Source organism: Thyridium curvatum, assembly GCF_004353045.1.
Source record: "Thyridium curvatum strain D216 chromosome Unknown NODE_28_length_411853_cov_82.906025, whole genome shotgun sequence".
Classification (NCBI taxonomy): domain Eukaryota; kingdom Fungi; phylum Ascomycota; class Sordariomycetes; order Thyridiales; family Thyridiaceae; genus Thyridium; species Thyridium curvatum.
Window position 1 is genome coordinate 311,253 of NW_022156783.1, and position 25,421 is coordinate 336,673.

Below are 25,421 nucleotides of genomic sequence, written 5' to 3' on the forward strand. Positions count from 1 at the left end.
AGGGGATGGGAGGCAGGGCAGGACTCAGTGTCCTGCCACAGGTCAACTAGCTCAAGTCTGCTGCATGACGTTGACGGTACCACCAATCTGGCGCTTAACCTGCTCGCGTGCCCAGCGAGCGGTATCGATGGTCCTCGGCTGGAAGTCGCGGTTGCTACGCGTCTCCTTGATCATGGCCGTGACCCACTCTTGGCGGAAGACATCGGCAAGCTCCCCGTTGGGGTAAGCATCAGCAAGATCACTACTACAAGTCAGTACAGAGCCCCCAAGGCAGACACGTATCCGAGCCCGACTTACCCAATGACGCCCATAGCAGCCCTCATCAGAGACTCGCTACGGTTGGCATCGCCTGCAATGATGTTGAGGAGCTGGAAGATGAACGGCACGAAAGGTTGAAGGATTTGAGCTACATGGAAAAAGTCAGCGGGACACGTTCACCGCGAAGGAGGGACAGGCCGTCTTACTCTTGCCGCTGCCCTTCATGGCACCAATAATGCCACCCCAGGCGTCCATAATACCCTCTCGCAGAGAGACGACGTAATCAAACATCTCGTATGAGCCCTCAGCTGCAGCAGTGACAGTAGCAGCCTGCTGCAGAACCTGAGCCACGACTGAGAGGTACGTCTCAAAATGGCCGCCAATGGCACCAGCAATATCTCCGAAGCATTGAAGAATAGCCGGCTTGAACTGGTTGGAAAGAGTAGTGCTCTGCAAACAATATGTTAGAAAAGCCTTCAAGCTGAGTGTGGATGATTGCTCTATACGAACCCTGAGATTGTTGAGCAGGTAGTTCATGAAGTTGTCACAGAACGGTTGGCTACGCTCTCCCATAGAGCGAGTGATGTCGCTCACCAGGCCGATAGCCATGGAGCACAGACTTGGCTCTTCCTGGTTACCCAAGGCGTTGTACAAGAAGGGTGCAAATGCCTCCATGTACTTAATAAACTCTTCCTCGATGGCGTTGGCTAGGCTGCTGATAGCTGCGAAGACACCCTCGGGAACGCTGGACTTGCCACCAACAGAGCCGAGGATAGCAAGCAAGACCTGCATGATGCGGTCGCCCTGGGGCAGAATCTCCTTGTCCAAGCGAGTAACGATACCCTGCAGGACACTGCACAGACTGGTCTGCATATCCTCGAGGGTGATCTTGTCTTCAACACTCACGACCTGGTTTTGCATCGGCACGGTCTCCTCAAGACGCTTGATAATGACATCAGACAGCGAGGCGATGGCTGGCAGGCTCTCCTGGGCCGAGTAAGTGACGAACGCGTTCAGCACCTCATATGCTGCGGTACGGACCGACGACTCGCAGTCATGTCGGGCAGTGAGGGCCAGGAGGTCAGAAACGGCAGAGTTGAAGTGCTGGGTAAGAGGGTTAGCCTGGGCGCCCATGTCTCCTGAAAAGCGCTCCGCCAGGTTCATGAGGGCCCAGCAGCAAGAAGGTGCCATCTTGGGGTTGCTGGTGAGTCCGGCAAACAGCGAGCGGATCAGAGGGTCCAGGTGCTGAGACGGATCTATAGCCTCAGAGCAGTTCTCGGTGATCCGACCAAGGGTAAAGGCGGTCGAGTCCTTGACATGGAGAGAAGGATCATCCATCATGGTGATGAGGATCTGCAGAGCAGACTTGACGATTGGTTCGAGAACCTTCTCATCAGGACCTTCCATAACTGCGCCAAATGCAGAGACGGCAGCATCACGGCTATGCCAGTCTTCAGACCGGAGGTTTGCCTCGACAAATTGAATGACGGGAGGAATGATGGTAGCGCCAACGGCCTGGGCATAGAGCTGCAGGCATTGGTACGCGGCACGTGAGATGTTATACTCGTCGTCCGACGCATCCTCATCCTGCTTCGTGAGCAGGGTGAGGAGGACAGGTACGACCTCGTTAGTTGCGACGCGGCTGAAGTTGTAGAACGGGCGCATCTGGTCGGAGCTCTCAACCTGGGAAAGAAGTGGGTCAGCAACGCTGCTTGATTTCGTCAGAGGCGCGTGCACGGGTGTGGTCTTACCTGGGCATTGTCATCCTCGATAGCGATCTCCTCCTCGCACACGGTGCTCCAGAATTCAACAGCAAGCTTGGCAACATCCTCATCATCCGACTTCATGCCCAAAATGGTGAGGCCGAAGAGGGCCTTCTCCATGTAGAAGCGCATGTTCTCGTAGTAAAGACCCATGATCCTGTTGAGGCAGCCAAAGGCGCCTTGTTGTATCCGAGAGTCCTGCGCCTGAGTGGCCTCACACACGACCTGCATGATGTAGTTGCGCTCTCCCTCGTGCTTAAAGTTGTTGCCGACGAACTCGAGCGAGTCACCCAGGGCGGTGATGGCGGCAAGCCGGACCTCGAGGTTCTCCTCTTCCTTTCGAGCTCCCTGCACGACAGCTGTGAGGATAGCATTTGACTGGGCAACGAGGGCGGCCCTCAGCTCTGCGTCTTGGATCTCGCAAATGAAACCGATGGTCGTCAAAGAAGCCTGCTTCTGGTGGGGCTGACCTTCGCTGACATTTCGAACCAGGGATGCCATCAACTCCTGCCATTGACCACGAGGCAACTCAATCCCGGCAATCGACGCAATAACTTGGGCGGCAGCTTGGCCGGCCTGCGCGTTCGACGACGAGAGCGTTTGCAAGGCAAGCTCCTTGACGCGGTTCTTCGTGTCTTGATCTGTTTGTTGTAGCCATTTTGCTTGTAGCGCGGCTTGGCGAGAGAACTCGCGGGCTGTGAAGGCGTTCTTGAGGGCGATACCGGCGGCTGCTCGGATATGACCTTGGGCGCTCTCGTTTGCTAGTTCTTGGACGAGGGTGGCGAGGTACAGGGACTAGGCAAGCCAAAGAGGCAGTCGGTCAGTAAACATGCAACAACACCAGGCGCGCCAGAGGGGTTGCGAATCAGTAGAGTAGAAGATGGAGCAGAGACTCACAAAGTTGTTCTCAGCAGCCTGAGCGAGCTGTTGCTCGGCGGCATGGCGAAGCTCGTTGTCTGGAGGTGAGTCGTTGTTAGCATGACTGTATCAATATTTTGGTTTGTCGTGCCCCACGCGAAGGAAAAGGGAGGCAGCTAAGGGGGGTAGCAGAGGGACCAGGCTGAGGTGAACATACCCGGAGACAACGAGTTTGTGAGAACGGTGTTGATGTCTGAGTTGGCCTCCATGCTGTGTTGTTGTCGTGATTGCAGGTTTGGAGGGAGATGGGATGGAGGAGACCAGATTGGAGGAGGGGAAAAGCGAAAAATGAGGTGTAGTGTTCAGAGAATCGCGGTCTGCACTTTCGTGTGGATTTGGATTTGCGGATTTGCGGCAGGAGGAATGCGGGAAGATGGTAGGTCGGCTTTTTTGGGGGCCTCTTTTGGTGCTGAGGAGGAAGGCACAGTGGGTGGGTGAGTGGGAAGGCAGCACTGCGAGTGGGCAGTCACGGCGGCGATGGATTCACGTGGAATTCCTGGGTCAGTCCCCTACTTTACCTAAGCCAAAGCTGAAGAGGCAGATAGCGCTGGTATGAGCGAGTCAAGGCGGTCATTCAGGTGGGATGTTTGGAAGAATGAGCGAACCTCAAGTAACTGTTTAGCATGTGTTCAGTGGGGACTCCTCTGCAAAGACGGCATTCCACCCCGCTACCGAATGTCGAAATGACCAGTAAAACCAAGCTGACAGGCTGAGGAGAAACAAGTACCTTGCCAGATCACAAACCCAATTCTGATCTTCGTCACTCCTCACTCAACTCGGGATGAATGATGGTACCGTGCAATAATAGTCAGGATGCTGATAGTTGAGGAGTAGATTCAATCTTAAAAACCAGGCTTCCAAAGTTACCTACCTGATCAGACGAAGAGCTCATTCACCTCTCATCACGGGAATACGGAGTAACTATGTAAACAAGGTCCTAATTTGACTGGGAAATTAGGGACCTGGGTCACTACAAACCGCGAGCGTGGGGTTTTGAGGCTGCTCAGGTGCGAAACCCAATCTGGAAGGGAAAAACACACGGTTCGCCCAATAGTGCTAGGGCTCGGTTTTGGGAGTGGAGAGTCTGCAGGAGAGGACGTCACCCCAGAACTGGTCATCTGAAGAGACAGGCCCGAATTCGTTCAAAGAACCGAACGGGTTAAGCAACAAACGGCTGGAGGATAGTGTACCAGTCATTTACTTTTATGAGTCTGGCGAGGCTTGCAACCAATGACTGGTTGTGCCCTACGGCTTCGATTCCCCTTCGTCTGCTGACTTGCCTGATCCACAGCATGTGAGTCCGCGCCTTCTCAACTCCTCGAACCTGGCGTTCGTCTCAGCAATTTCCTCCTCTGTCGGCTTCCTAGGAATATTTTCCGCATCAGGGTGGAACATTTTCCAATGCGAAACGTTGCGGCCGTCGGCGGTGAGAAATCTCTCATGCATCGGTAGACCATCGTAGTATTCTCTGATCTGGGCCGGGTTGAGGCCAACTGCATCGAGAATATTCCGTTCTGCGTCAAAGATGCGAAGCACGCCGTCCCAGCCTAACATGGTTATGCACTTTCCGTTTGGATCGTCCTTCATTGATTTCCTGATATCGCGGAGAGACATGTTGTCAACTGGAAGTTGTTGGTTTGCAACAGCTTGGGGTATGGTGGGGTTCTACAGTTGGTCAATTGAATGGTTACATACTGAGAAAATGAAGAAAAAAGAAAGACAGTTTAAAGAGTTCGAGGAGCACTTGCAGGCAGAGTTTCCGGCATATTGCTAGCGAGTTCATACAACCGATGACGGCGTGACTTAACGATCTCGAGCTAGAGTGATGGCAGAATGTGCTTGGATTTCAGGTAGGAACCGGAGATGCGGGCAGTGCAGTGCGCAGATGAGAGCGGGATTGGTCTCAACCCATGCTCCTCGCTTCCCACCCGCATGCACCCCTTTGATGCTTTGATCGTCACAACGCCCTCAACATGAACCACAGAACTTTTCGGACTCGAAAAAAAAACATGCGCTGTTTACATCTCGTCGGCCTGGGCGTCCAGAGCGCTAATCAGATCGCCCTTCTTGGCAGTCCCATTGGTGCTCGGCTGCAGCTCGGGGTTGACCTCGCCCTGGCCATCAGCGGCAGGCGCCGATGGGCGAGACAGCTGAGGGCTGCCGGGTCGGCTGACGACAAACTAGACAGGGCAACATCAGCAGGTGCTTGAGAGAGGAATACGTGCCACATCAAAGGTGAAGTAACTTACGTTGCTAGCAGCACTCAGCATAGCGTGCAGGGAACTGAGGACAACATCCTCGTGGATACCCACACCCCACACCTTCTGGTTGCTTCCCGCCGCCGTGCACTCGATGTACGTAGCAGCCTTGACGTCCCGACCACGACCAATGGAGTGCTCCTTGTAGTCGTTGACCTCGAGGTCGACGCCAACGGACCGCAGGGCGTTGGCCAGAGACGAGATGGGACCGTTGCCACGGCCCGACAGCTTGTACTCCTTGCCGCCGACGGAGATGACACCATCAAATACACGCCTCAGATTCCTGGTGTCTTGAGTCTTGCCCGCGGCCGGCGGGGCAGGGCTCTGCGAGCGATCAGGCTTGATCTCGTAGTCGACCAGGCTGAACCGTGGGTTCTCCTTGAGGAAGTATGTCTGCTCGAACAGATCCGTGATCTCCACGGGCAGGAGTTCGCGGCTGCGCTCGTCGGCCACCTTTTGCACGGTCCGGCTGAACTCGACCTGCAGACCACGAGGCAGGTCGAGGTAGAGGTACTGCTGAATGATCCAGGCAGCACCGCCCTTGCCGCTCTGGGAGTTGACACGGATGACCGCCTGGTAGTCTCGTCCGATATCCTTGGGATCCAGAGGCAGGTATGGCACCTGCCAGTAGTCGTCGTACTCCTTGTTCTCCTGCTGCCGCAGCTGAAAGCCCTTCTTGATAGCGTCCTGGTGGGAACCGCTGAAGGCGCAAACGACCAGGGAACCACCATAGGGGGCACGAGGGTGGACCGGGATCTTGTTGCAGATCTCGACAACCCCGATGACCCTTTGCAGGTCGGAGAAGTCGATGTTTGGCGTGATGCCCTGGGTGTAGAGGTTCAGGGCCAGAGTGACCAGGTCGACGTTCCCTGTGCGCTCTCCATTGCCGAACAGGCAGCCCTCGACTCGGTCTGCTCCAGCCATCTGGGCCAGCTCTGCCGCGGCTACAGCGCAGCCTCGGTCGTTGTGAGGGTGCAGCGAGATGCAGATCTTCTCCCTCTCCGAGATGTTGCGGGAGAAGTACTCGATCTGGTCGGCGTATACGTTGGGCGTTGCCATCTCGACGGTGGCGGGCAGGTTGAAGATGATGGGGTTCTCGGCAGTCGGCTCCCAGGCGGCCTTGACGGCCTCGCAGATCTTGATGGCGAAGTCGGTGCCTGTGTCGGAAAAGGTCTCGGGGCTGAACTCGAAGGACCAGTTGGTGCCCTGCTGGGACGGGTCGTCCTTGGTCAGGGAGCGCACCAGCTTGGCACACTTAGTGGCGAGCTCGATGCTCTCCTCCTCGGTGAAGCCAAAGACTATCCTCCTGAAGCACTCGCTGGTGGCAAGGTAGATGTGGATAATGGCGTTCTTTGCGCCCTTGACGGACTCGACGGTGCGCCGGATGAGGTCCTCGCGGCAGGGGGACAGGACTTGGAGGTAGACATCGTCGGGAACGACACCAGGGGTCTCGATCAGGCGCCTCGTGAAGTCGAAATCGGTTTGAGAGGCCGAGGGGAAGGATACCTCGATCTCCTTGTAGCCGAGCTCGCAGAGCATCTTGAAGTATTGCCACTTCTCATCGCCGTTCTAGAAAAGCCCCAGAGGGGCCGAATCAGTCAGTTTGGAATTCCAGACGGTAGTCTCCAAGAATCAAAGGGAGTTCGCCCACCATGGGGTCGACCAGGCTCTGGTTGCCATCTCTGAGATCGGTCGACAGCCATCGCGGGGCTTTGGTGATGGTCTTGGAGGGCCATTGCCGGTCGGGCAGATGCACAGGCGGAAAAGCCCGGTACTTCTTGGAAGGATCCTTCAGCCTGCAGAAAGGATTGATCAGTTTTGCGTGCTTCTTGTATCTTCCTTGCAGAGCATTGCTGTCTTACATAGGCATCTTGTTATCGCTATCGTTGGGTGGTGCCGGCAGTGCGGGGTGTATTTTTTATGTCTGACCAGCGTGCTCCGGTAAAGTCTGGTTTTGTTCTGCAGCGATGGTTGATTGGAAGTTTGAAGAACACGATGGAGCCCTTGTTCGTGTTCAGGTGATGTCTTTTAAAGTGTGCTGTGCCTGGGGAAGGAGAATCTGTCCAACAATGACACAGGGACAGGCAATTCGAGGCTGGAGTTAAATACAAAAAGCTCGATGCCGAGTCAAAAGACTTTTTGAGTCACACTTTGAACGTCGCGCGCCCTTCCACCACCGGTAATACCACACCACTCACAGGCCTAGCATCAATCTTCGTTAGGGTCCCGTCCGATGATCGCCCAAAAATGCCCCGCAGTCAGGATCATGGCCGCTACGTTCGGTAGTGGGGAAGCACAGCGCATGCAGTGGCCAGCCAGGATCCGCCAATTGGGGAACAGAGCCGCACCTTGCCGCCGCAAACCGCTCCTCTCGACCAATCAGAGATGCTGCAGTGGGAGAAGCATCAACTGTATCCGACAGGTTGTTAAGTTGCCAATAAGAACGTTAATGTGCGAGATGGAATGCCGTTGTCGGCAGGGCTTGGGCTCTTATATGAGGCTGTACAAGTACGTCTACATAGTGATTGGGATGCAAGACCCTAGGAAAGCATGGGTGTGTCCCGATCCCACAGTCCCCCAGCTTTCTATGACAGCAATTCCATACAAGACATCATTTGGGCTGGGGTTTCACTTGGATGACTCAATTGATCATTTCAACAAGGCTCCTTGCACTCGGATTCCATGGCAACTCCGGATAGCAGATGCCGAACGAAAGGGTCAGTAAATTACTCTCAATATTGCAGATCACAAAGGGAAATGAGATGTCATTGTTTGAATGATTGCTCGAAATTGTTCTTCCCGGGTCTCCATGCCCCTCCGGGAATATATGCATTTGGTGCTTGCTGCTATGAAATGTCGAATTATCAAAAAACGCCATGCCTCTAATGCATTACTCTTCATGCTTCCCCTGAAAAATAATAATAGCCTGGCTCATCATCGAATACAGCTTGCTGCAAGAAAAAAAAAGACCATTTGGAATGGCAACGAATCGAAATATTGGAACAGAGTTGAGCGGGAACAGCCCAACAAGAAATGAGACGACAATAAATGCAATGATGCAAGTGGTTTTCTTCGTTCTTTCCCCCCGGCTCACCACGTAAATGCTTCCTCATGGAGGCTTACAACGTTGCCCTGACTTTGAACCTCTCTGACTGCGCTCCGGACATCGTCTGCCAGAGCGCCAGGCCCGCAGACCGTGACACACATGGCGCCCACCTGCTCCGAGACCTCCTTCCTGATGATGAGAGGAATGTTAGGCCGCCCAGGTGATATGCGGACCGTGTTGGATTGGGAGTTGATCTGGGCCGGGTTCTTTGGCCTGGTGATGAAGAGGTGTATCCGCAAGAGGTGCTTCCTCCCCGGCAGTCGAAGAACCTCGTCCATCCACCCCCTCACCCACTCCAATGATTCGTGGTCGCGCATAACCCATATCAGGGTTACTCTGCGGGTTGCTACGATGCCGTCGTTGTAGCCCTGGATCAAGTGCCTAAGGTAGCTCATCTGATGGGTGATACCAGTGGCACCGGCGATCAGAACCGCGTGGCCGTAACTGTCGAGCGAGTGGTGGCCTGCATACGGGCCCTCAAAGGCGGCCCGCAGGGCGACCGCAAACCTGCCGTCCGGACGCATTTGGCTCTCCTGACGTGCCTTGTTGTACAGCTTGCGGGTGAAACCTGTCTGTGCGCCGATGAGAAATGAGACCGAAGTGACCATGTTGCTCTTGTCAGTGGCGGTAGAGATCTGCTTCTCGTTGATTGGCAAGGTCCGCTCCACCGATTTGTGCTCCCAACATGCGATGGAGAAGGGGTGGTTTTCCCACGGATTGACACCTCCGAACCGCAAGTAAGCATGCTGGCCGGGCTTGACGTCGACATAGCGGGCGAGATGCATCGTGACACGGCAGGTGTCACCAGGGAGAGGCTCGACGATTGCCTCGGTGAAGCCTCGGTCTGACCAGTTGCAGAATGCAAGGCGGATCATGCGGGCCAGGCGCTCAGCGATCCAGAGCAGCACGATAGCAATGACCCAGGGGAGCTGAGGAAGACCGCCAGGGATCTCTGCTGTTGCACAGTGGACCCAGGTGCAGACGACAATGATGAAGGCGAGGATGATATGCGTGTTCAGAAATGTCTCGTAGAATGCGTGACGCAAGGGCGAGATGGAGAGGATGACCAGAATGACAAAGGCAATTGTGCCTGCGGTGCCAGAGGCGATGAATCGGTCATGAAGTACACGATTGAATAACGCCGGCCAGCCACCGTCCGCCAGCTGGACGACAGCCCAGGCAACGGTATGGATGATCACCTCGATCGCAACGGTCCGACCCATCCATCGATGAATGAGATTGTATGTGTCAAAGCTGATCTTCAGCATGCCGATCAGAGGGTTGTTCCTGCTGGCCAATATGATCAAGGGTACCATGTTGACTGCTGCGAGGGTGCCCGAGCGTCCGCGAAGCTCGGCGCAGAAGGAGTAACGATTCTCGTTCGCCCAGTTAAGAACAAACATGTAAACCACGTTGCTGCCCAGGTAGAGGCCTAGGAGAATGGCTTGCAACCTTGTCGGAAGCGTGCCCATGTTGATGGCCGATGAGAGCCGGAACTCTCTGTTGTGTCGCTTCTTCCACAAAGGCGCATAGATGAGGTTCTTCTTCAAAGATGGCATCCTGCTCCACTGAGATACCCTCCAGTAGGCCTGCTTCTCTCCAGCAACGGACATGGCAGAAACAAGTCGTAGTTTTGACCACGCAATTTCGCCCAGCCGGATGCCCAAAATGATCAAGGCGACGACCCCCAGACTCCACCAAAGCGCATCCTTGAAGACAAGATTGAGGTGCTGGCTGACTCCATTGAGCCCGGTGTGATACGGGGCTATGGTCGGGTTGGCTGCGGGCGCCGATGCTGTCGTCGTTGATATTGAAGCTGTTGATGTGGCATCTCTCAGTTGGAAGGACTGGAGCAGTATGGATGGCTCGGCAGCGGCCAGCCGCCGCGGTTGAAGTGAATGCATCGTGTGGTGTAAGGGGTGTGATAAAAAAAAAAGCCGTTGTATAGTTGACAAAATGTTTGTGAATCTGGAGTGACCTTCTTGAGATTTGTTGGCGACAAGGTTCGTAATAAAGGGTTCGAAGAAGGCTTTGTCGCGACAAATAAAGCGTCTATTGTCGTTGTTGGGAAGATCAAGAGAACAGTCTCATTGTGTACGAGAGAACAATAAGGCAACCTTCTTTATGTAACGAGCTGCTGCGGCTGCCTGGGGGGGCCACTTCCATTCACTGTAATGAATTGGATGAGTCCAGTAGCACAATAGATTTGCGATGCAGTGATTCACAACAGGTCTTCACTGCCTTATCAATAGCCGGGGCAGGAGACACGCGGTAGCTTTTTGGCAGTCGACTTGTCACCCAATCCAACATATGCTCGTGTGAAGCGACAGTGAGATGGAATTCTGGACTTTTTGAGGGTTGTTCTTCGAGAAGCCAAAGAGCGATTGCGTTAGTGTTGTCAAAGACCGAAGAGAATGAAAGCTCAGCCGCTCCCGCTGTGATGTTTGTCCAAAGACTGAACAGTCAAGAACAATGACTCCGGATGCGAGAAAGGCCTGTACGGAGCGGAAGTAAGGAATGGTATAAAGACCCGGGAAAGCCTGGCTTTCTGAGTAGTGAGGCAAGAATGGAAGACAGATCGCAGTGACGATGTTGAGCACGGTGATGATGGTGTTTCCGGATCGACACAGACCGATATCTGAAAGAGGTCTTGGCTCACCAGCACCCAGCGCTGGAGGCCAGAATAGGAAAAAAAGAGACTGTTGATCAGGATGACCCAAAGGACGACCGCCGGGACGGGGAATGAAGAGCATCACAACCCTTTTAAGAGCGCAGTGGCGATCTTGTGGGTACACGGCCAAGAGGTGGTGGCCTCGTGCACCCCTGACATCAATCTCACCTACCAACTTGGCTCAGGTACACGATGAGGTTGACTGCATGCCTTTCACCGACATGCAGAGCCTGGAAAACGCATGTACATACCAACATCGACCCACGCCCCTTCAAGCCTGGGCTGATCCAGCGCCAAGCCGCGCAGACATCTCGAGGTCGCCAGCGGGGGGCGGATCCCTACCAGCCTATCGGTTGCTCAGCATACGAGGGCCCTGAGGGAATCCTAGAGGATCTAGAGGCTGGCATTCACTCGGAATCACTGGCGAACTGGCCATCTGGAGTCCAGGGCTATCAAGGGGTTGACCAGAGGGAACCGGACGAAGTGGTGGCATCCGCAGCAGCTAAGGCGGCGAAAGTCGAAGCTGACCCGGCGCCAGCCTATCAATCGCCTCCGTTTCACCAAGAACGCAGAGCTATGATTCAAACATCCGGACCTGGCATGAAGGCCTGCAAGATGACTGGTCCAGCGTTTCTTACGGCGCCTCCCGTTCTAGCCTAGTGGCAGGCTTCAGGGGAGCAAGGGGGAATGCCCAGAGGTTAACGCAGGGGACCTGCGGGGCTAGACTGCTTACGGCGCAGATCCAGCCACCAGGAACGCTTGACCAGGAATGAGAGGGATCATTGATGGATCCAAGGACTCCGACTCGACCACTCCAACCATCTGCACGAATGCTTGCTGCATCTGACTGTGCCTCAGTCTCGCTGATGATGTAGGTATCCGGGTTCCTGTGCCTCTTCAAAGGACTGTGCCTGATGCAGTCGTACGAGCAACAGGGCATGCTAGATATTGCACATATTTCGTACGCTCACCAGAGATTTCTACTGAGACTTATGGGACGACTATACAGACTGGACTCTTGTCCTCCATACGTCAACGGTCGTGACCAGTATACCAGAACATGCTCGTTACTTGATCTCCCCTTTGACCGCCTCTGGATGAAGCAAAGCTGAAGAAGCTGCACAGCCTGTAGCAATAGCTCTTTGTCTCACAAAATCCAACCCGGTGTTCATTTCCAGGGACCAAGATGATAAACATTTCCTCTTACAAGGCGTCCCCAGGCTAGTGATTCTCGAATAGATTGCACGTGGGAAGGATTGATCCATGTCGTCATTGCATCCGACTTGGCGCTGAGCTTTGACGTTGTTGACGGGAGTGAAGATCGTGGGCTGGGAGCGCTGTGGCTTCGGGTACTATTAATCGCGTGCCAAAGCCACCAGCTGAGGAATCCCCTAAAGATCGTTCCCGTTAGTGGATTTTTGTTTTCTTCTAGCGCCTGAAACTGGGCATGCCCAGCTACACAGGTGGCTTTTCAGTGGCTTCCTAACAGTCAAGGGGTCCATGGATACTAGCCTCAGGCATAAACTTTTCCTGGTCCCGCGACCGCCTTCTCTCGCACCTGTCCGGCACCTGCCATTGGCTTCGACAGGCCCTCGGCAGAATTGCGCATATTTCCCCATCGTCAGTTGCGCGCAGAAGCAGCTCTCGGCCACCCGCAAGCACAACGTCATAAAGACTGACACACGACCCCCGAACGGAGCCAATTGACGATTCTCTGCCGCCATGGGTTCGTCCGCATCCAAGCCGGAGACTGGTGCATCTCCACACGTCTGGAAAGGGTGCGTTTGATGTTCTTCCCTTGTCCCTACTCTGATCCTGCCGGCTCCGTTCCGTCCCGGCCCACGATCGATGAGACCGACCATTACTGACAAAACGATTCCTCAATTAGCTCCGGCCCTACCAGCGTGTCCCAGAACATCGTCGAGTCTCTACAATCCAGCACAGAGGTAAGGTCACCAATCATCGGTAGGCGATGCGATCACGAGGGCCCTGCAGGCTAACAAGCGACTTCCCATCCACCAGACCGACGCATCCCGAGCGCAGACCCTTGAGCTTCATATCCAAGCCCGCGTGGCCGAGGAGCTGAAGAAACTACAGGCCAAAGAGGCAGAGGCCTTTAAGAAGGCGCAGGAGAAACTATCAGAGCTATCCGAGAAGGACGTAAAGGGCCAGCTGTCCAGCCCGGCTGTGTCCAAGGAGGTCGAGGCACTACGCAAAAAGCTCGAGGAGCGCAAGCAAGTACGGCAGCTGCCGGAGTCCGTCGAGACCGCGCGCTCAGATGTCATCCGGTGCCTGCGGGAGCACGACAGGCGGCCGCTCGACTGCTGGCAGGAGGTGGAGAACTTCAAGGAGGAGGTCCGCAGGCTTGAAAAGGTCTGGGTTGACAAGGTTGTATCATGAAGAGGAGCACAGGGGGATGTTACGAGTTGGACATGCTAAGCGACATATCACAACCGCCACGATGCGTCGCCATCGACATCATTGTTATGTATTATACGGACCTCACAGCAAGAAAGGCGCTGGGAGCAAGAAAAGCCTGCATAGAAACGCAATAGACTGAAGTCGAAACTACCAGAGGCTGCCTGGAGATAAGCTCAAGTATCGGGGTCTTCTGTTGCTGGCCTTTGCGACTGCCTGAGCTGTTCCCTCCTCCTCAGACCTTCTGCCCTCTTGCGTTCTCTCCGTGCTGCAGCATCTTCCCACGCCATACCGTCCTTGTTCAGCTTTACTTGCCCTTGCATCGATTCTTTGAGGGCCTCCCTGAACCTCTGTATCCTTCTCTGGTTCTCCGCGAAATGCTCATTGGCTAGGGTTACCAATGCTGCGATGTATTCCGGCGCAACAGTGCAGTACCGTTGGCCATCGACTTGCTCGATACCGATCATAGATTCAAATCCCAGCCCCATGGATCGAATAGCCACCATAGGGGTCACCGCGTGACTTGAAGAGCCGGGGACCAAGTTGAGAGCACCGCTCTCGCGGAAGCCGCCCTGCAGACCGCATTTGATAGCGAGCTGGGCGTGTGCTAGTGATGCGGTAAGAATATGAAGGATCTGTCGAGTGTTAGCTGGTCATTCTTCTGCCGCGAGACGTTGCTGCAAGGCCTACCATAGGTTCAAATTTGAAATGTATCAGACGTGGACGACAAGACCCGGCACTGATACTGCACATTGATTCCATCGCGGCCCCATCGACGGCCGGGAGAGCAAACTGATCTCGCCAATGGTTTCCGCTAGATGTTGCATCTGAGGAGCCTTCCGACCTGTCCAAAGGGTCGTGGGAGACGAATAACCATTTGCCGCCGCCTCCTTTGCCTCCGGAGCTGGCGACCTGGTTGGGCACTCGAGACTCCGGTTCCTCATCCGGGTCGCTTGAAGGGCCCGAGTCTGCCTTGACGCCCTCGAGAAACACGCTGACTCGGCCAGCGCAGCTGCTGGTCGTCACAAAACCATCGTATGCGTTGATCTCGGCGATGAGCTCTTTGATACCCTCATCTACTGAGCCCTTGGGCGAGGCGTCGGTGTAGTCGGTGTCTGGGAGTTGAAGCTGCTCGAGGATCTTGGCTTTTCTTGAGGAGAATTGAGGTGGTGAGTCTGGTAAGTCGGCCATGTCTGATCAGCAATCTGAAATTGCACTGTTGATTGGCTTTTGTGTATAAGTCGTTGGCCAGAAATAAAAACTGGAAGTTTAAGTGATGATTTGGACCTGTGGATACTGTTCTTTTACAACATACAACAAGACCAATTCGGCCGCAGAGTCCATCATTGACTTTAGCATCACTGAGGGAATAATCATCGCGCCATCATCTCGAAGTTTTAAAGCACTATCTTGAAATCTTTCAGATTCGGCCGTTTCTCGTGATTCCTTGCTCATTGTTGGAGGCGGAGGGGTACATAGTTACAATGTAAGGACATTCTTATCTGCAGGCGGCTTATCGGCCAATTTTACGGAGCCGGTGGTGTGGGAATTCGGATCACAAGGGGTCCCGGAGACAGGGGTCCAGATAGTTGCTATGGTGGATCACCTGTCGAATCAACCACTTGACAAAGAGGCCAGGGAAGCTGATCAAGCTGCCAGGAGGTTACAATCGGACTGAACACATTGCGCAAAACCAAGGCTCCCGAGATCCGGTAATCTGTCGTGCCACCATGCCGCAGCCCGGCCCACGCTCATAGACCTCAGATCGCGTATAAGCCAGCTTGCGTAATCGCCAACGAGGCAACAGCCAAAGTCAACAAAAGCGCGCAGGACCGAGATAACCCGCCGCCCGCAAAAGAAGAGGGGGACTGGAGGGGACGGATCTCTCAGCATAGCACGCGCAATCCAACCTTTTTTTACGATCGCAAACGCGCGCGCGCACACACACACCAAAAACTACTGTGCGATGGCACCCCCGCGCCGGCCGGCCACGCCGCCGACCCCTTCGCCGTCGCAGCTCCCGCCCGTCCCGTCCTCGCCGACGTACTCGTACGCCTCGACCGCGAACCCGATATCCCAGTTCAACCTGCCCCTGCCGCCGCCTCCGCGGCCGGCCCACGCCGTGCTGTCCCGCGCGGACCTCGACCTCTCGCACGCCGCCTACGCGGACCTGCTCGCCAGCGCCAAGGCCTACCGCGTCGCGCTCGCCGCCCTCGGCACCGCCGCCTCGAGCTTCGGCTCCGCCCTCGAGACCTGCGCGCGCCTCAAGGAGGCCCGCGCCGAGGCCATCGGGCCCCTCCCCACGACGGGCCTCGGCAGCCACGACGGCGGCGGGCCCACGGCCGCGGCGGCCACCATGTCGAGCTCCTTCGTCGCGGGGGCGGGGACCTCGTGCACGGCCGACCCGCTGCTGGCCATCAGCGGCGTGCACCACCTCGTCGCCAACCACCAGCAGATCCTGTCCGAGACCGTCTACCGCTCCTTCGAGGTGCCCCTGCTGCACGAGCTCGACAAGTGGCGCCGCGAGGTCGACGACGAGAACGAGGGGTACGAGTCCCGCGCGCGCGAGCAGTCGCGCGAGATCCGCCGCCTCGAGAAGGAAGGGCTCAAGCTGCACCGCCAGCAGAAGCGCCGCGACGTCGCGCGCTTCCGCGAGCACCTCGTCGAGCTGACGGCCAAGCTCGACGGCCTGACGAGCCTGCACGCCGACCACGCGCGCGCCCTGCTGCGCGAGTGCCAGGAAACCAGCGCGCGCATCGCCGACGCCAGCTGCAGCCTCGTGCGGGCCGAGGTCGACATATTCGAGAGCCTCGCGCGCAAGGGCTGGTCCGGCGGCGGGCTCGACGACGTCCTGGAGAAGGGGCACGACCTCTTTGCCGCGGCGGCCGAGGAGGAGCAGTTCGGGGCCGGCGGGGGCGACCCCGGGAGCAAGATCTTCAGCATACTGCCGCCGAAGAGCATATTGGCGGACTCGGCAAGCGATTCGGCGGCCCTGCACAGTACACACGGGAGGTCGGATAGCCTGACGGTTGACGGGACGGACCGATATCAGAGCCTGGAGGGTGCCCTTTCGCCAGTCAAGGGCAGTGGCGGAGGCGGCGGCGGCGAGACGGACAGTGTCTTCTCGGAACCTATACGAGGACGGGGCATCATCCGGCCGTTTTCACCACAACCCGTAGCGGTTGATCCAGATGAGGTCATGGGGCCGAGGCTCGAACCTCCAAGTCAGTCATCCGCCTTTGAAGACCCGGACAATACGCCGCGGCCGACGGCATCCAAAATTGCGCGAGATATAGCCAGCAATGACGGATACGAGGACGACGACGATCCATGGCGGCGCGATGACGACGACGAACATGATGTATCGAGAACTAGCTCGGTAGCTTCGAGTCAGAGAGCAAGGCGGGACAGTGTCACGTTGAACTGAAGAAGGTTTTTTGTACAGTTATACCCCCTCATGGGAGGCGTTTATGGTTGTCATTTATCAGCACATCTGTTTTTGTATAGGTAGCATCCAAGGCTAGTGTACCCCTGAAGGGTCCGATAGTACTCATGACATAAAAGTACAATGTTCTATGCAAACATAACTCCTTGACTCTGGCCTGTATGCTGTGCAGTTATCCCCAACGCCGCCGTGTTATCCGGTATCGAAACTTCCATTCCCCCCTCCCCGAGTCCGCGCGGTCATTAATCCTCCTTGTCCGCGTTCAGGATCTCTCCACCAAAGAGTCCGAAGGTCGAGTCGAGCCAGCAGATGAACTTCCAGTACAGACTCGCCTTGTCCCAGTCAAACTCGCCGTTATCGTTCCTGGGCACTTGATCGCCAATCATGGAGCCACTGAACCATTTGAGGAACGGGATCATGTTCAGTATCCGCTGGGTGTAGGATGTCTGCGGCAGAAGCGCTTGCTCAGCCGAGATCAGCTTGGCTCTCCGGACCGTCGGGATGGTCTTGCAATAGATGTCATCGTCTTGAGGAGTGGACTGTTTGACGGCCGTGCCTGTGATGGTAGCCGAGGACGCAGTCAATGAGTCGGTACCCATGGTTGCGGTGGCAGTGTCAAGGGTGTATGACGAAGTTTGCGACTGAGGAGGCGACATGTCCAGGTCTGTTGGCAGCGATGTCGTGGTGAAGGACTTGGGCAGAGTGGCGGGCTGTCCACGTCCCTCCGCAGGTCGCGGGGGTCCGCGCGGTGGAAGACCGCGCAGGGAGCGGGACTGGTGCGAATCTTCCGATCTGAATGCAGCGGCAAATATCTCGCCAGCAGCAGTGACTGGGTCCGGGATCGCTTCATCGCGAACGGGGGGCAGGCCGTGATATGGGTCAGCGTACACCAGATGTCCCAAGATCTTCTGAGGCGACGAAAATATAGCCGCGTCTGCTGCTTGCACCGATTCAAACGTGACCTTGACCCAGTGCTCGCCGCCATCTGCCCTGTTGACCTTGACCCTCTCCTCCGGCGTCAGCGGCTTGCGTCGCGTGTACGCTGGGTCCCGCAGCTCAGACTTGTACCGCCGGTTCTCGATTGGGGGATCGCGCGCGTAGTCTTCGCAGATGCGCCCCGCGAGTTCCTCGTAGTGGTTGATGGCAGCATACTGCTGCTTCGATGACCGGTATCCCCGCAGCAAAACCTCCGTCGGCTCCTTATGCGGCGCGCGGGTTGGTGCTGTCGTACTGGAGTCGTCGAGGCCCTGGGTCGGCAGGATGGGTTGCGACTGTGATGTGGGAAGCATGCTTGACGAGCGCTGAGGCGTTGTAGCTGTGCTCTTCCCCCCATCTTTCGACTGCTGCTCTTTCCAGGCGCCGAATACTGCATCGGCTGCGGCCACGGTCGGATCTTCCCGACGCGCAGGCGTGCCGGTCTTGGAGCGCGATCTCCTTGTTGACTTGCCGAAGGACCCCTTTTCGGCAGCGGCTCTGCGGGCGCGAAGAGGCGCCTGATCCTGACTAGACCAGAACCAAGGTGAGTTTTTGACCGAGTATGGCGAGAAAGACATTGTGACTTACGTGGGAAATAGCATGGCATAGGGGCGAACGACGCCATCATCGCCTATATATCGTTCCTCGTCCGGAACGTTGTGTAGGATCAAGGGCGCCATCTTGGTGAGCTGTTAAGGACCAGCCAGGATTTGCGCGGAATGAGAAAGATACTGTGTCAGGGAAATATAATTGGGGTCTTCCGACGCACAAAGAGATGATGCGGTCTCTGTGATAGCTTCTTTGTCTCCTTGGTGGTGAGCAGGTTCGAGCAGCGTTTGCGCGAACCAAAGAATTCGGGAAATTCTGCCAGCCTAGCTTTGCTCAACTGCCCCAGCAACGCGGCTGGGCGGAGAACGCGGACGGGTTTTGGCACTGTAGGAGCCCGTGCTCCCCCTAAGATGCCCCAATTCCTTAGCGCCTTTGTGCCTTGCGCTGGACCCTTGTACCGCCCGCGCAGCGTGGCTCGTGCGCATCATTGATGCCTATCAAGCGCTATCAGCGCCGATAAGCCCCCCATCCATGGATCTCCAAATCGTGGGGAAAGCTCGCCAGCTCCTCAACTCCCGACTCCTTGAGAAACAACGGCGCACCGATCGCGATGTGACGCTGCCGATCAGATGGATCCGGAGCCGGCTTTTACGGTGTTTATCCGCCTCCCCTTCCCGCGGGGAGACTTTGTCGATCCTCCTCCGGTACGGTGACACCTTTGCTATGACATCCTTCTTCGAGATGGAGCCTTGTCATGCCACTGGCTCTCTCGGTCGAGGCTGAGCGTTGCTGACTTTCGCGCAGGTGAACTGGGACGCCTCAAAGGACGACGCTTTGTGGAACACATTGTCTGGGGCTGCCCAAACAGACATCAACTGTGAGATTCATCGAGCATTTTCCTCTGCCGTACCAAAAGCTAACTTGTTTGAATTCCCAGGGAGCGAGCTGTAAGCCTGCCTGCGGGTGCTTCTCCCCATGATTCGAGCCAACTGACCCGACTCATCCTTTCCAGGGCCTCAAGGTTCCAAGTCACCGTTGACTTCCTCGTCCAACAGGCAACGTACCTCACCGAGCGCCATGCCTCGCAAGTCCGCGCCCAGATGCGGCGAGCCACGGCCGCCAAGGGCTCGACCTCGTCCGCCGCACACTCGCCGAACCCGGGCTCCGACTCGGGGACCGTCGCGTCGGAGGCCATGAGGCGCACGGGCTCGGGTGGCGGCGGGCGAGCGCCATCCTCTCTGTCCGTCCGGCGGGACTCCCCGCTGCCAAAGAGCGACTTGACCGTCGCCGGAACCGGATCCACGGGGAGCAAATCGAGCTTCGCCCGGCCTCAGGTGTCTAGGAACTCGTCGACGAATACCATGACGCAGAGGGTCGCCAGCGGCTCGTCCCCGAGGCCGGACAGGGCTTCCGTAGGACCGAACTCGCCACGGACAGATACCCACAGGCGCCGACTCTCGTCATTGCCTATCACGACGACGGCCGGGGAAGCGTCGGGCCCGATGTCGCCGGGACCGGCGGACTCGGACTCGGGCGAAGAGTCGTCCTCTTCGTCGAGCGTCGCGGAGTCGCGCATCATCCGACGCCCGCCTCGCTATCAACCCCACCAGGATGAGGGCGCCTCGCCCGGACTTGGAGATGACGAAGCCGAGCCTGCTTTCCTGCCACCGTCCGCGCACGCCGGCGGGAGCTACCAAGACCCGGGAGCCACACTAAAAGGGGAACCTCACAGCGTACGGAGCCGCAAGGATCCCACCCATGAACGGGTCCACCAGTCTCAGACCTCGGACTCCTCATCCAGCTCGGCAGCGCCGGCACCGGCGCGCAAGAGCGGCACCGCCGGGCCGAGTGGGCCGCTTTCACCCCGTCGCACTGCGGAGCTGTCAGGACGCAGCCCGGCTGCTAAGGGCAAGGGCGTGTCTCGCGATGGCAGCGACGGGACGCCGAGCATGGGCAGCAGTTTCAGTGATCTAGATGGCGAGTGGTTTCTAACATTTTCTTCGTGCAAGAAGGCCCCGGAAGCTAATATTGTACAACAGATGCCTCGGTCACACAGTCGGCGCTCGAGGAAGCGCTCGCGAGCAACATGAGGGACGGCGGGATGGCGAGCAGGATGAGCACCATCAGCCAGGCCCTTCGGAGCAGGTACTCGTTCAAGAAATGATACAGGCAATACGTTGTAGGGAGCGTATTAGCAGCTGCATTGGTCATGGCGTTCCTGAGGTCGAGTCCTTAGTATCTATCTCCTCTTTTACTGGGTCTTTTTTTCCTTTTGATAATCTCTGCTTCAATACACATCACGGAGTATGACATTGTTGTGTAGTAGGCACTGTTATGATTATGAGTTATCTTGTGTGCTCTCCTCCCTACACTGATCCCCGAGATAAGGGTCCATGGCAGTAGACATGCACACCCTGCCAACTTTCAACAACAGGCCAATTTCCTGTTAGAAACTTCCAACTTTCAACCATAGCTCACGAGTTCGGAGTGAGAGATACTAGACGAAAAACACAAACAAATGCATCACATCAGATGGATGTCGTAGTGTCAGAAAACAAATCCACACAACATGACCTCCTCCACAGCCCTAGACCTGTCGACGCTCGAACCGCAAGATCCACTGCTCCCTCAGTCTCGCACGGCCCTAAATGCCTCTTGGGAGTCTCTCACAATCAGGTCAGTTTCGTAAAGTCCTTCAGACCATGCCGTGCGCAAGGTGCGCCTGGGAGTTCAGGACTGTGTAGGAGGGGGGCGTTAGTACATTTTCTGTTGTTCGGGGGAGGGGACTACATACACAGCTTGGCCTTGGGATGAGTCCACGGAGCCCAGGTCTTCTTGCGTGCCTGGCTCTGGGCAGTGACGCCCTCTCCATCACCGTGACCAGCGTTGGTGGCAGCGTGGCCATGCAGCGTAGATCCGCTCGCGCTTCCCGGCGCGTCGGGCTTGAACTCGATCCAGTTCAGGATCGTCGAGTGCTGTCCCTCCGGGTTCCAGTACCGAGGATCGTCGGCCTTGTAGGCACCGTGGTATGCGCTGCGAGGCTTGGGAGGCATGTGCTTGCCGCGGCGGTATCTCATGTAGAAGGCGACTCCGATGAGGGTGGCCACCATGATGGCTGCACAGACGATGCCGGCGATTTCGCCAGGGGTCAGGGGGTCCTTGGGACCGAGGGAGTCACCCATACCGGCTGTAACGTTCATGTAGGGGCTGCTAGGGGTGCTGCCGCCGTCTCCGTAGTAGGCCATGTCGACGATGATGAGATATCCTCAGAGTTGTTTTCTGCGGTCACTCTTGTCAGCGTCTTGTGTTCAATGTGCTGATAGTTTCTTGTCATCCATCCCCAGGTTCGACTTACCAACAGTCACCAGACGCTCAGATCCTCCTCAGCTTTCTTTCCACACCCGCTTGACGTGAAAGGGTGTCAGATAAGTCTCGGTAAACGCAGCGGACCAGATCCCTTTTCTTTCTGGCTAGTGAGGCCTGAACGGTGAAGTGAGGGCGGTGGAGAGGGAGGCTGTGAAAGTCTCAGGGCTGCCTGCAGGCTGTCAGTTTCAAGATGGAAAATGCAGTACGATGGGAGTCAGGTCGCACTGACGTTAAGTCTTGGGGAAAGTGCAACGACCTCTTGGATGAGTAGGTAGAGGAAACGACTTGGTCGATAATGATGGGGAAATATTAGTCTCCCTGGTGATTAGAAGGCGGAGTTGGGGGGAGGTGGGCGTGACGTGTAGGGGAGAGAGGCACGCGTCGCCTACTTAGTTCGTAATGGGAGTTTGAGTTGATATACTAAAGTACTTGAAGACAAGGAATTTTGAGAAAGCCCCAGATCTTTGAGCCTCTCGTCACTTTGTGCGCACTCGGGCTGTCGCCTTTTAGGTAGTACCCTTCCTTCGCACTTGCCCCTTTTGTGGACGTCGATGTGTGATGTCCAACGCCCAAAAGAAGTTCAGAGAAAATCACAGGCGCGATACTGTCAAGCACAGTCTGACAAACTCATGATTGATTGTATCGGGGCATTTAACAAACATGGGATAGAGTGGCACCCTGCCACAGTCTCTGCCAGAGATGTTGTTCTCACAATCCCAAACACTCCAAGAGGATAGCCAGCCTACCAGAGACGGTGGCTTGTGATACAGCCTGCATTTCTTTCATAGTCACACTTCAATGTTCATCCCATTTCGATTGGTGGCCCAGTGACGACTTCACAGACTGACAGGTAGACTGGACGCTTGCATCAAAGACAAGGGGGATCCAGCCTGATAGCTGGCCCCCCTTTCCCCATCGGTTCAGTTTCTCAAGGGTCACACTAAGAACGCAAGATCATCGAGTACAAACGGCTAAGAAGTGATGGCTCGGAGAATTTTCATAGGCCCGGCAATTGTTGATGTTTGTCGATTCAGTTTGTGGTCTGAAATGGGGCAACACAACAGTGGCACAAGGCTCTCTTTAATGGACTAGTATGATTCACTAATGGCTTGTATTACAGACACTTGCTCCTAAATCGTACGTAAGGGCCCCCTGTCCGGTCTGGTACGGACATAGGTTCTTGTACATTGGTGAAGATGTAAATTCTCAGAATATGGTGGTCAGATAGTTCAACGCAATCGTGTTATTTATTTGACTCCTATGACATCTCCCTCCAAAAAGCTGTATATGCAGTTTGTGCAAACATACCTAGGTATGTCACTCGTCTTACGCTGGCTCCATGCTTATCTGGCATCCATTCGCCAATATCGAGGTGGTTGTAGTCTTGACCAACATCATGCCTGATTCTCTGGCCTGTATTGATTTGAAGTTCTGCAGCAGTCTATAGATAGTGAAGATCACCTGGGTCGTGGCGAACTGCTGGCCAACGCAGATGCGTGGCCCGCCGCTGAACGGAAGATATTCCCAGCTGCGAAAGTGCCGTGTCAGATATTCTATCCACCGAAGCGTTGAGGAGCAAAGGGGAAGGGAAAGAAAGAAGAAAAGCATCAAAGAGAAAAGAGGCAAAGATAACTAAAGGGATGGACGAACCCAGGTCGTAGCTTCTCCCAGCGTTCTGGCCGGAACTCTTCAGCATCCGGTCCGTACAAGTCTTGTCTGCGCTGCATGCAAAAGGCTGACCATCGAGCCGGCGTCCCTTTGGGCACAAGTATGGGCGACCTCCCATCCGGCCCGCCCCCACGGGGCAAGGTGACCTCTCTGCTAGAAGTGCGCGAGTTGACAGCTATCGGCGGGAAGAGACGCAGAGCTGAAGGAGAGATTCGGGGAACAGTCAGTCAAGTCAGACATGTGAGGGGGGAGAGTTTAAGGGGGCAATATTGACGCTACCTTCTTTGATGGTGTTGGAAAGATAGCTCATGTTCTTCAACTGCTCCCATGATGGATTCTTTTCATTTAGCTCGAGGACCTCTTCCCTAACCTTGGCGACGACCTCCGGGTGTCGAGCGAGAAAGTAGATGGTGCTGCTGATGGCTCCAGCTGTCGTGTCGCGGCCAGCAATGATGATGGAGAGCACTTGATCACGGATGTACTCCATGGATGCGCCCGAGTCGGCCATGGCATCTAGAAACACATACTTTCGCTCCCTAGCATGTTTTCTCCCGTCCGCGAGGGCCTTTACCATGTAAGATTCCACGAAGCTCTGAATGATCTTGATCTGGTCGTCAAGCTCCCGACTCGGGAGGAAGGCCGTCCCCGTCGATCCCCGACGTCCCATGGTCGCAGACACGTACTCGAAAGCCTGGATAAACTTCCTCGCCTCGGGCAGCGGCTTTATCAACAAGTTGGTAGAGTAGCCCAACCTGGGTCCGGTCAGCAGAGGGTAGACCACAGGGCAAAGCTGGGGCACTACACGTACATGAAGTCCGTCGAAGAATCCATAGTCATATCCAAGAGAAGCTTTTGCATGTCAAAGGTACTTCCGTCCCTCGGGATGGCTCGCAATAGGTTGCTGATATGGCGGTCGAAGCACTCCAGATCAGCAATCTGGTCTCGCACAAAGGTCGGCCGCAACATGGACCTGGCATTGTGCCACGCTTGTCCATTGCTCGCGAAGATGCTCTCGGATCCCAACAGCGGGAGCACCGTGTGCAGTCTCGGTCCGGCGATGGGAAAGTCGTCAATGTTGGTGAGGATAGCCTTGATGTTCTCAGGGTCCTCGGTGTTGATGGTCCAGTCAGTGAATGCGATACTCCAATGGGTGTGGCCATATTTCTCAAACCTCCTCTGGAAGTTGTAGATGACCGTGTTCTCCTTGAAGGCGCGGATGACGGGAATAAGGAGGTCGAGGCCGAGGAACGGATCCTTGTGCGGATAGCACGGGGCACTGAGGCAGCCTTTGGCACGGGCACGCAGGTGATACCGGAGACGCTCGATGAGGCTGATCTGGAGGATCACGGTGCCGATAGCCAGTAGTATGTACCACCTCGTGGGCCAGCTCATGTACGGGCCGCTTGCGTTCCGGTGCTTTGTGGCCTCCAGGCAAACCCATGCAGTGAAAGGTGAGAGAACAGCCGCGAAGAAGGTAGCGCGCAATATGTTACCCATTGTGAATGCCGCGGGTCATATCAGTGCCGAAGTCTGGCGTGATGCCCGCTCAAGAAAAGCGTCTGCGTTTGTCCACGAGTAGTGAGTAGTAAAATACTTCCAGAGACTCTCACGCAGACATGCCGGCCCTTTATAACAATAAAGGTCCTTCTTCTGCTCTACTAGTGAGTAGGTGACAAGTGCATGGGTCAGAGGCTGATATTATACCTACCTCTAGGTACGTCGTCACCGTCGAGTCTGGGTGGGCTGTGAGTAGGCTTGCAGAGCTGTACAACCCATTGCAAAAGGAAGCAGCGACGGGGCCTTTTCCCTCCCTCAACCGAGTACCCCTTCTTTTGATCGCCGATTACTCGTTTTTGAACCGCTTTTGGAGCGATGCTGAATCGGTTTAAGTGGTTTGTTATTCGACTGTCATGACAGATTCCTCCTAATCCGTACAAAGTTCCATCGAGTGAGATGATAGTTCTAGCGCCTCCAGGCAATAGCCTATGTCTCGAAGCAACCCCCCTCGAACAAGTCAAAGCGGAAC

At 55.8% G+C, this 25,421-nt stretch overlaps 12 protein-coding genes across 12 annotated transcripts; 4 read left to right on the forward strand and 8 right to left on the reverse strand.

The window, feature by feature from the left end:
• Positions 1–51: 51 nt before the first annotated feature.
• Positions 52–3,148, reverse strand: E0L32_005449 (uncharacterized protein; the record flags this gene model as incomplete). The annotated part of the gene is made up of 7 exons (XM_031139972.1): positions 52–241; positions 298–406; positions 465–708; positions 769–1,941; positions 2,010–2,816; positions 2,919–2,977; positions 3,097–3,148. 7 exons carry the CDS (start codon positions 3,146–3,148, stop codon positions 52–54), a joined length of 2,634 nt encoding a protein of 877 aa, XP_030996196.1.
• Positions 3,149–4,184: 1,036 nt separating this feature from the next.
• On the reverse strand, positions 4,185–4,553 carry E0L32_005450 (uncharacterized protein; the record flags this gene model as incomplete). The annotated part of the gene is made up of 1 exon (XM_031139973.1): positions 4,185–4,553. The coding sequence occupies one exon, from the start codon at positions 4,551–4,553 to the stop codon at positions 4,185–4,187; it is 369 nt and encodes a 122-aa protein (XP_030996197.1).
• A 404-nt stretch (positions 4,554–4,957) lies between these two features.
• E0L32_005451 (uncharacterized protein) lies at positions 4,958–7,067 on the reverse strand (the record flags this gene model as incomplete). Its single annotated transcript, XM_031139974.1, has 4 exons — positions 4,958–5,119; positions 5,189–6,766; positions 6,849–6,993; positions 7,060–7,067. The coding sequence occupies 4 exons, from the start codon at positions 7,065–7,067 to the stop codon at positions 4,958–4,960; spliced, it is 1,893 nt and encodes a 630-aa protein (XP_030996198.1).
• A 1,220-nt stretch (positions 7,068–8,287) lies between these two features.
• E0L32_005452 (uncharacterized protein) lies at positions 8,288–10,207 on the reverse strand (the record flags this gene model as incomplete). Its single annotated transcript, XM_031139975.1, has 1 exon — positions 8,288–10,207. One exon carries the CDS (start codon positions 10,205–10,207, stop codon positions 8,288–8,290), a length of 1,920 nt encoding a protein of 639 aa, XP_030996199.1.
• Positions 10,208–11,166: 959 nt separating this feature from the next.
• On the forward strand, positions 11,167–11,634 carry E0L32_005453 (uncharacterized protein; the record flags this gene model as incomplete). Its single annotated transcript, XM_031139976.1, has 1 exon — positions 11,167–11,634. One exon carries the CDS (start codon positions 11,167–11,169, stop codon positions 11,632–11,634), a length of 468 nt encoding a protein of 155 aa, XP_030996200.1.
• Positions 11,635–12,696: 1,062 nt separating this feature from the next.
• Positions 12,697–13,374, forward strand: E0L32_005454 (uncharacterized protein; the record flags this gene model as incomplete). Its single annotated transcript, XM_031139977.1, has 3 exons — positions 12,697–12,752; positions 12,863–12,920; positions 12,970–13,374. 3 exons carry the CDS (start codon positions 12,697–12,699, stop codon positions 13,372–13,374), a joined length of 519 nt encoding a protein of 172 aa, XP_030996201.1.
• A 194-nt stretch (positions 13,375–13,568) lies between these two features.
• E0L32_005455 (uncharacterized protein) lies at positions 13,569–14,583 on the reverse strand (the record flags this gene model as incomplete). The annotated part of the gene is made up of 2 exons (XM_031139978.1): positions 13,569–14,027; positions 14,083–14,583. The coding sequence occupies 2 exons, from the start codon at positions 14,581–14,583 to the stop codon at positions 13,569–13,571; spliced, it is 960 nt and encodes a 319-aa protein (XP_030996202.1).
• Positions 14,584–15,358: 775 nt separating this feature from the next.
• Positions 15,359–16,819, forward strand: E0L32_005456 (uncharacterized protein; the record flags this gene model as incomplete). Its single annotated transcript, XM_031139979.1, has 1 exon — positions 15,359–16,819. The coding sequence occupies one exon, from the start codon at positions 15,359–15,361 to the stop codon at positions 16,817–16,819; it is 1,461 nt and encodes a 486-aa protein (XP_030996203.1).
• A 260-nt stretch (positions 16,820–17,079) lies between these two features.
• E0L32_005457 (uncharacterized protein) lies at positions 17,080–18,492 on the reverse strand (the record flags this gene model as incomplete). The annotated part of the gene is made up of 2 exons (XM_031139981.1): positions 17,080–18,340; positions 18,401–18,492. The coding sequence occupies 2 exons, from the start codon at positions 18,490–18,492 to the stop codon at positions 17,080–17,082; spliced, it is 1,353 nt and encodes a 450-aa protein (XP_030996204.1).
• A 498-nt stretch (positions 18,493–18,990) lies between these two features.
• On the forward strand, positions 18,991–20,451 carry E0L32_005458 (uncharacterized protein; the record flags this gene model as incomplete). The annotated part of the gene is made up of 4 exons (XM_031139982.1): positions 18,991–19,065; positions 19,166–19,238; positions 19,299–19,308; positions 19,374–20,451. The coding sequence occupies 4 exons, from the start codon at positions 18,991–18,993 to the stop codon at positions 20,449–20,451; spliced, it is 1,236 nt and encodes a 411-aa protein (XP_030996205.1).
• Positions 20,452–21,056: 605 nt separating this feature from the next.
• On the reverse strand, positions 21,057–21,606 carry E0L32_005459 (uncharacterized protein; the record flags this gene model as incomplete). Its single annotated transcript, XM_031139983.1, has 2 exons — positions 21,057–21,097; positions 21,156–21,606. 2 exons carry the CDS (start codon positions 21,604–21,606, stop codon positions 21,057–21,059), a joined length of 492 nt encoding a protein of 163 aa, XP_030996206.1.
• Positions 21,607–23,627: 2,021 nt separating this feature from the next.
• Positions 23,628–24,892, reverse strand: E0L32_005460 (uncharacterized protein; the record flags this gene model as incomplete). The annotated part of the gene is made up of 2 exons (XM_031139984.1): positions 23,628–24,147; positions 24,204–24,892. The coding sequence occupies 2 exons, from the start codon at positions 24,890–24,892 to the stop codon at positions 23,628–23,630; spliced, it is 1,209 nt and encodes a 402-aa protein (XP_030996207.1).
• Between the last annotated feature and the right edge of the window lie 529 nt (positions 24,893–25,421).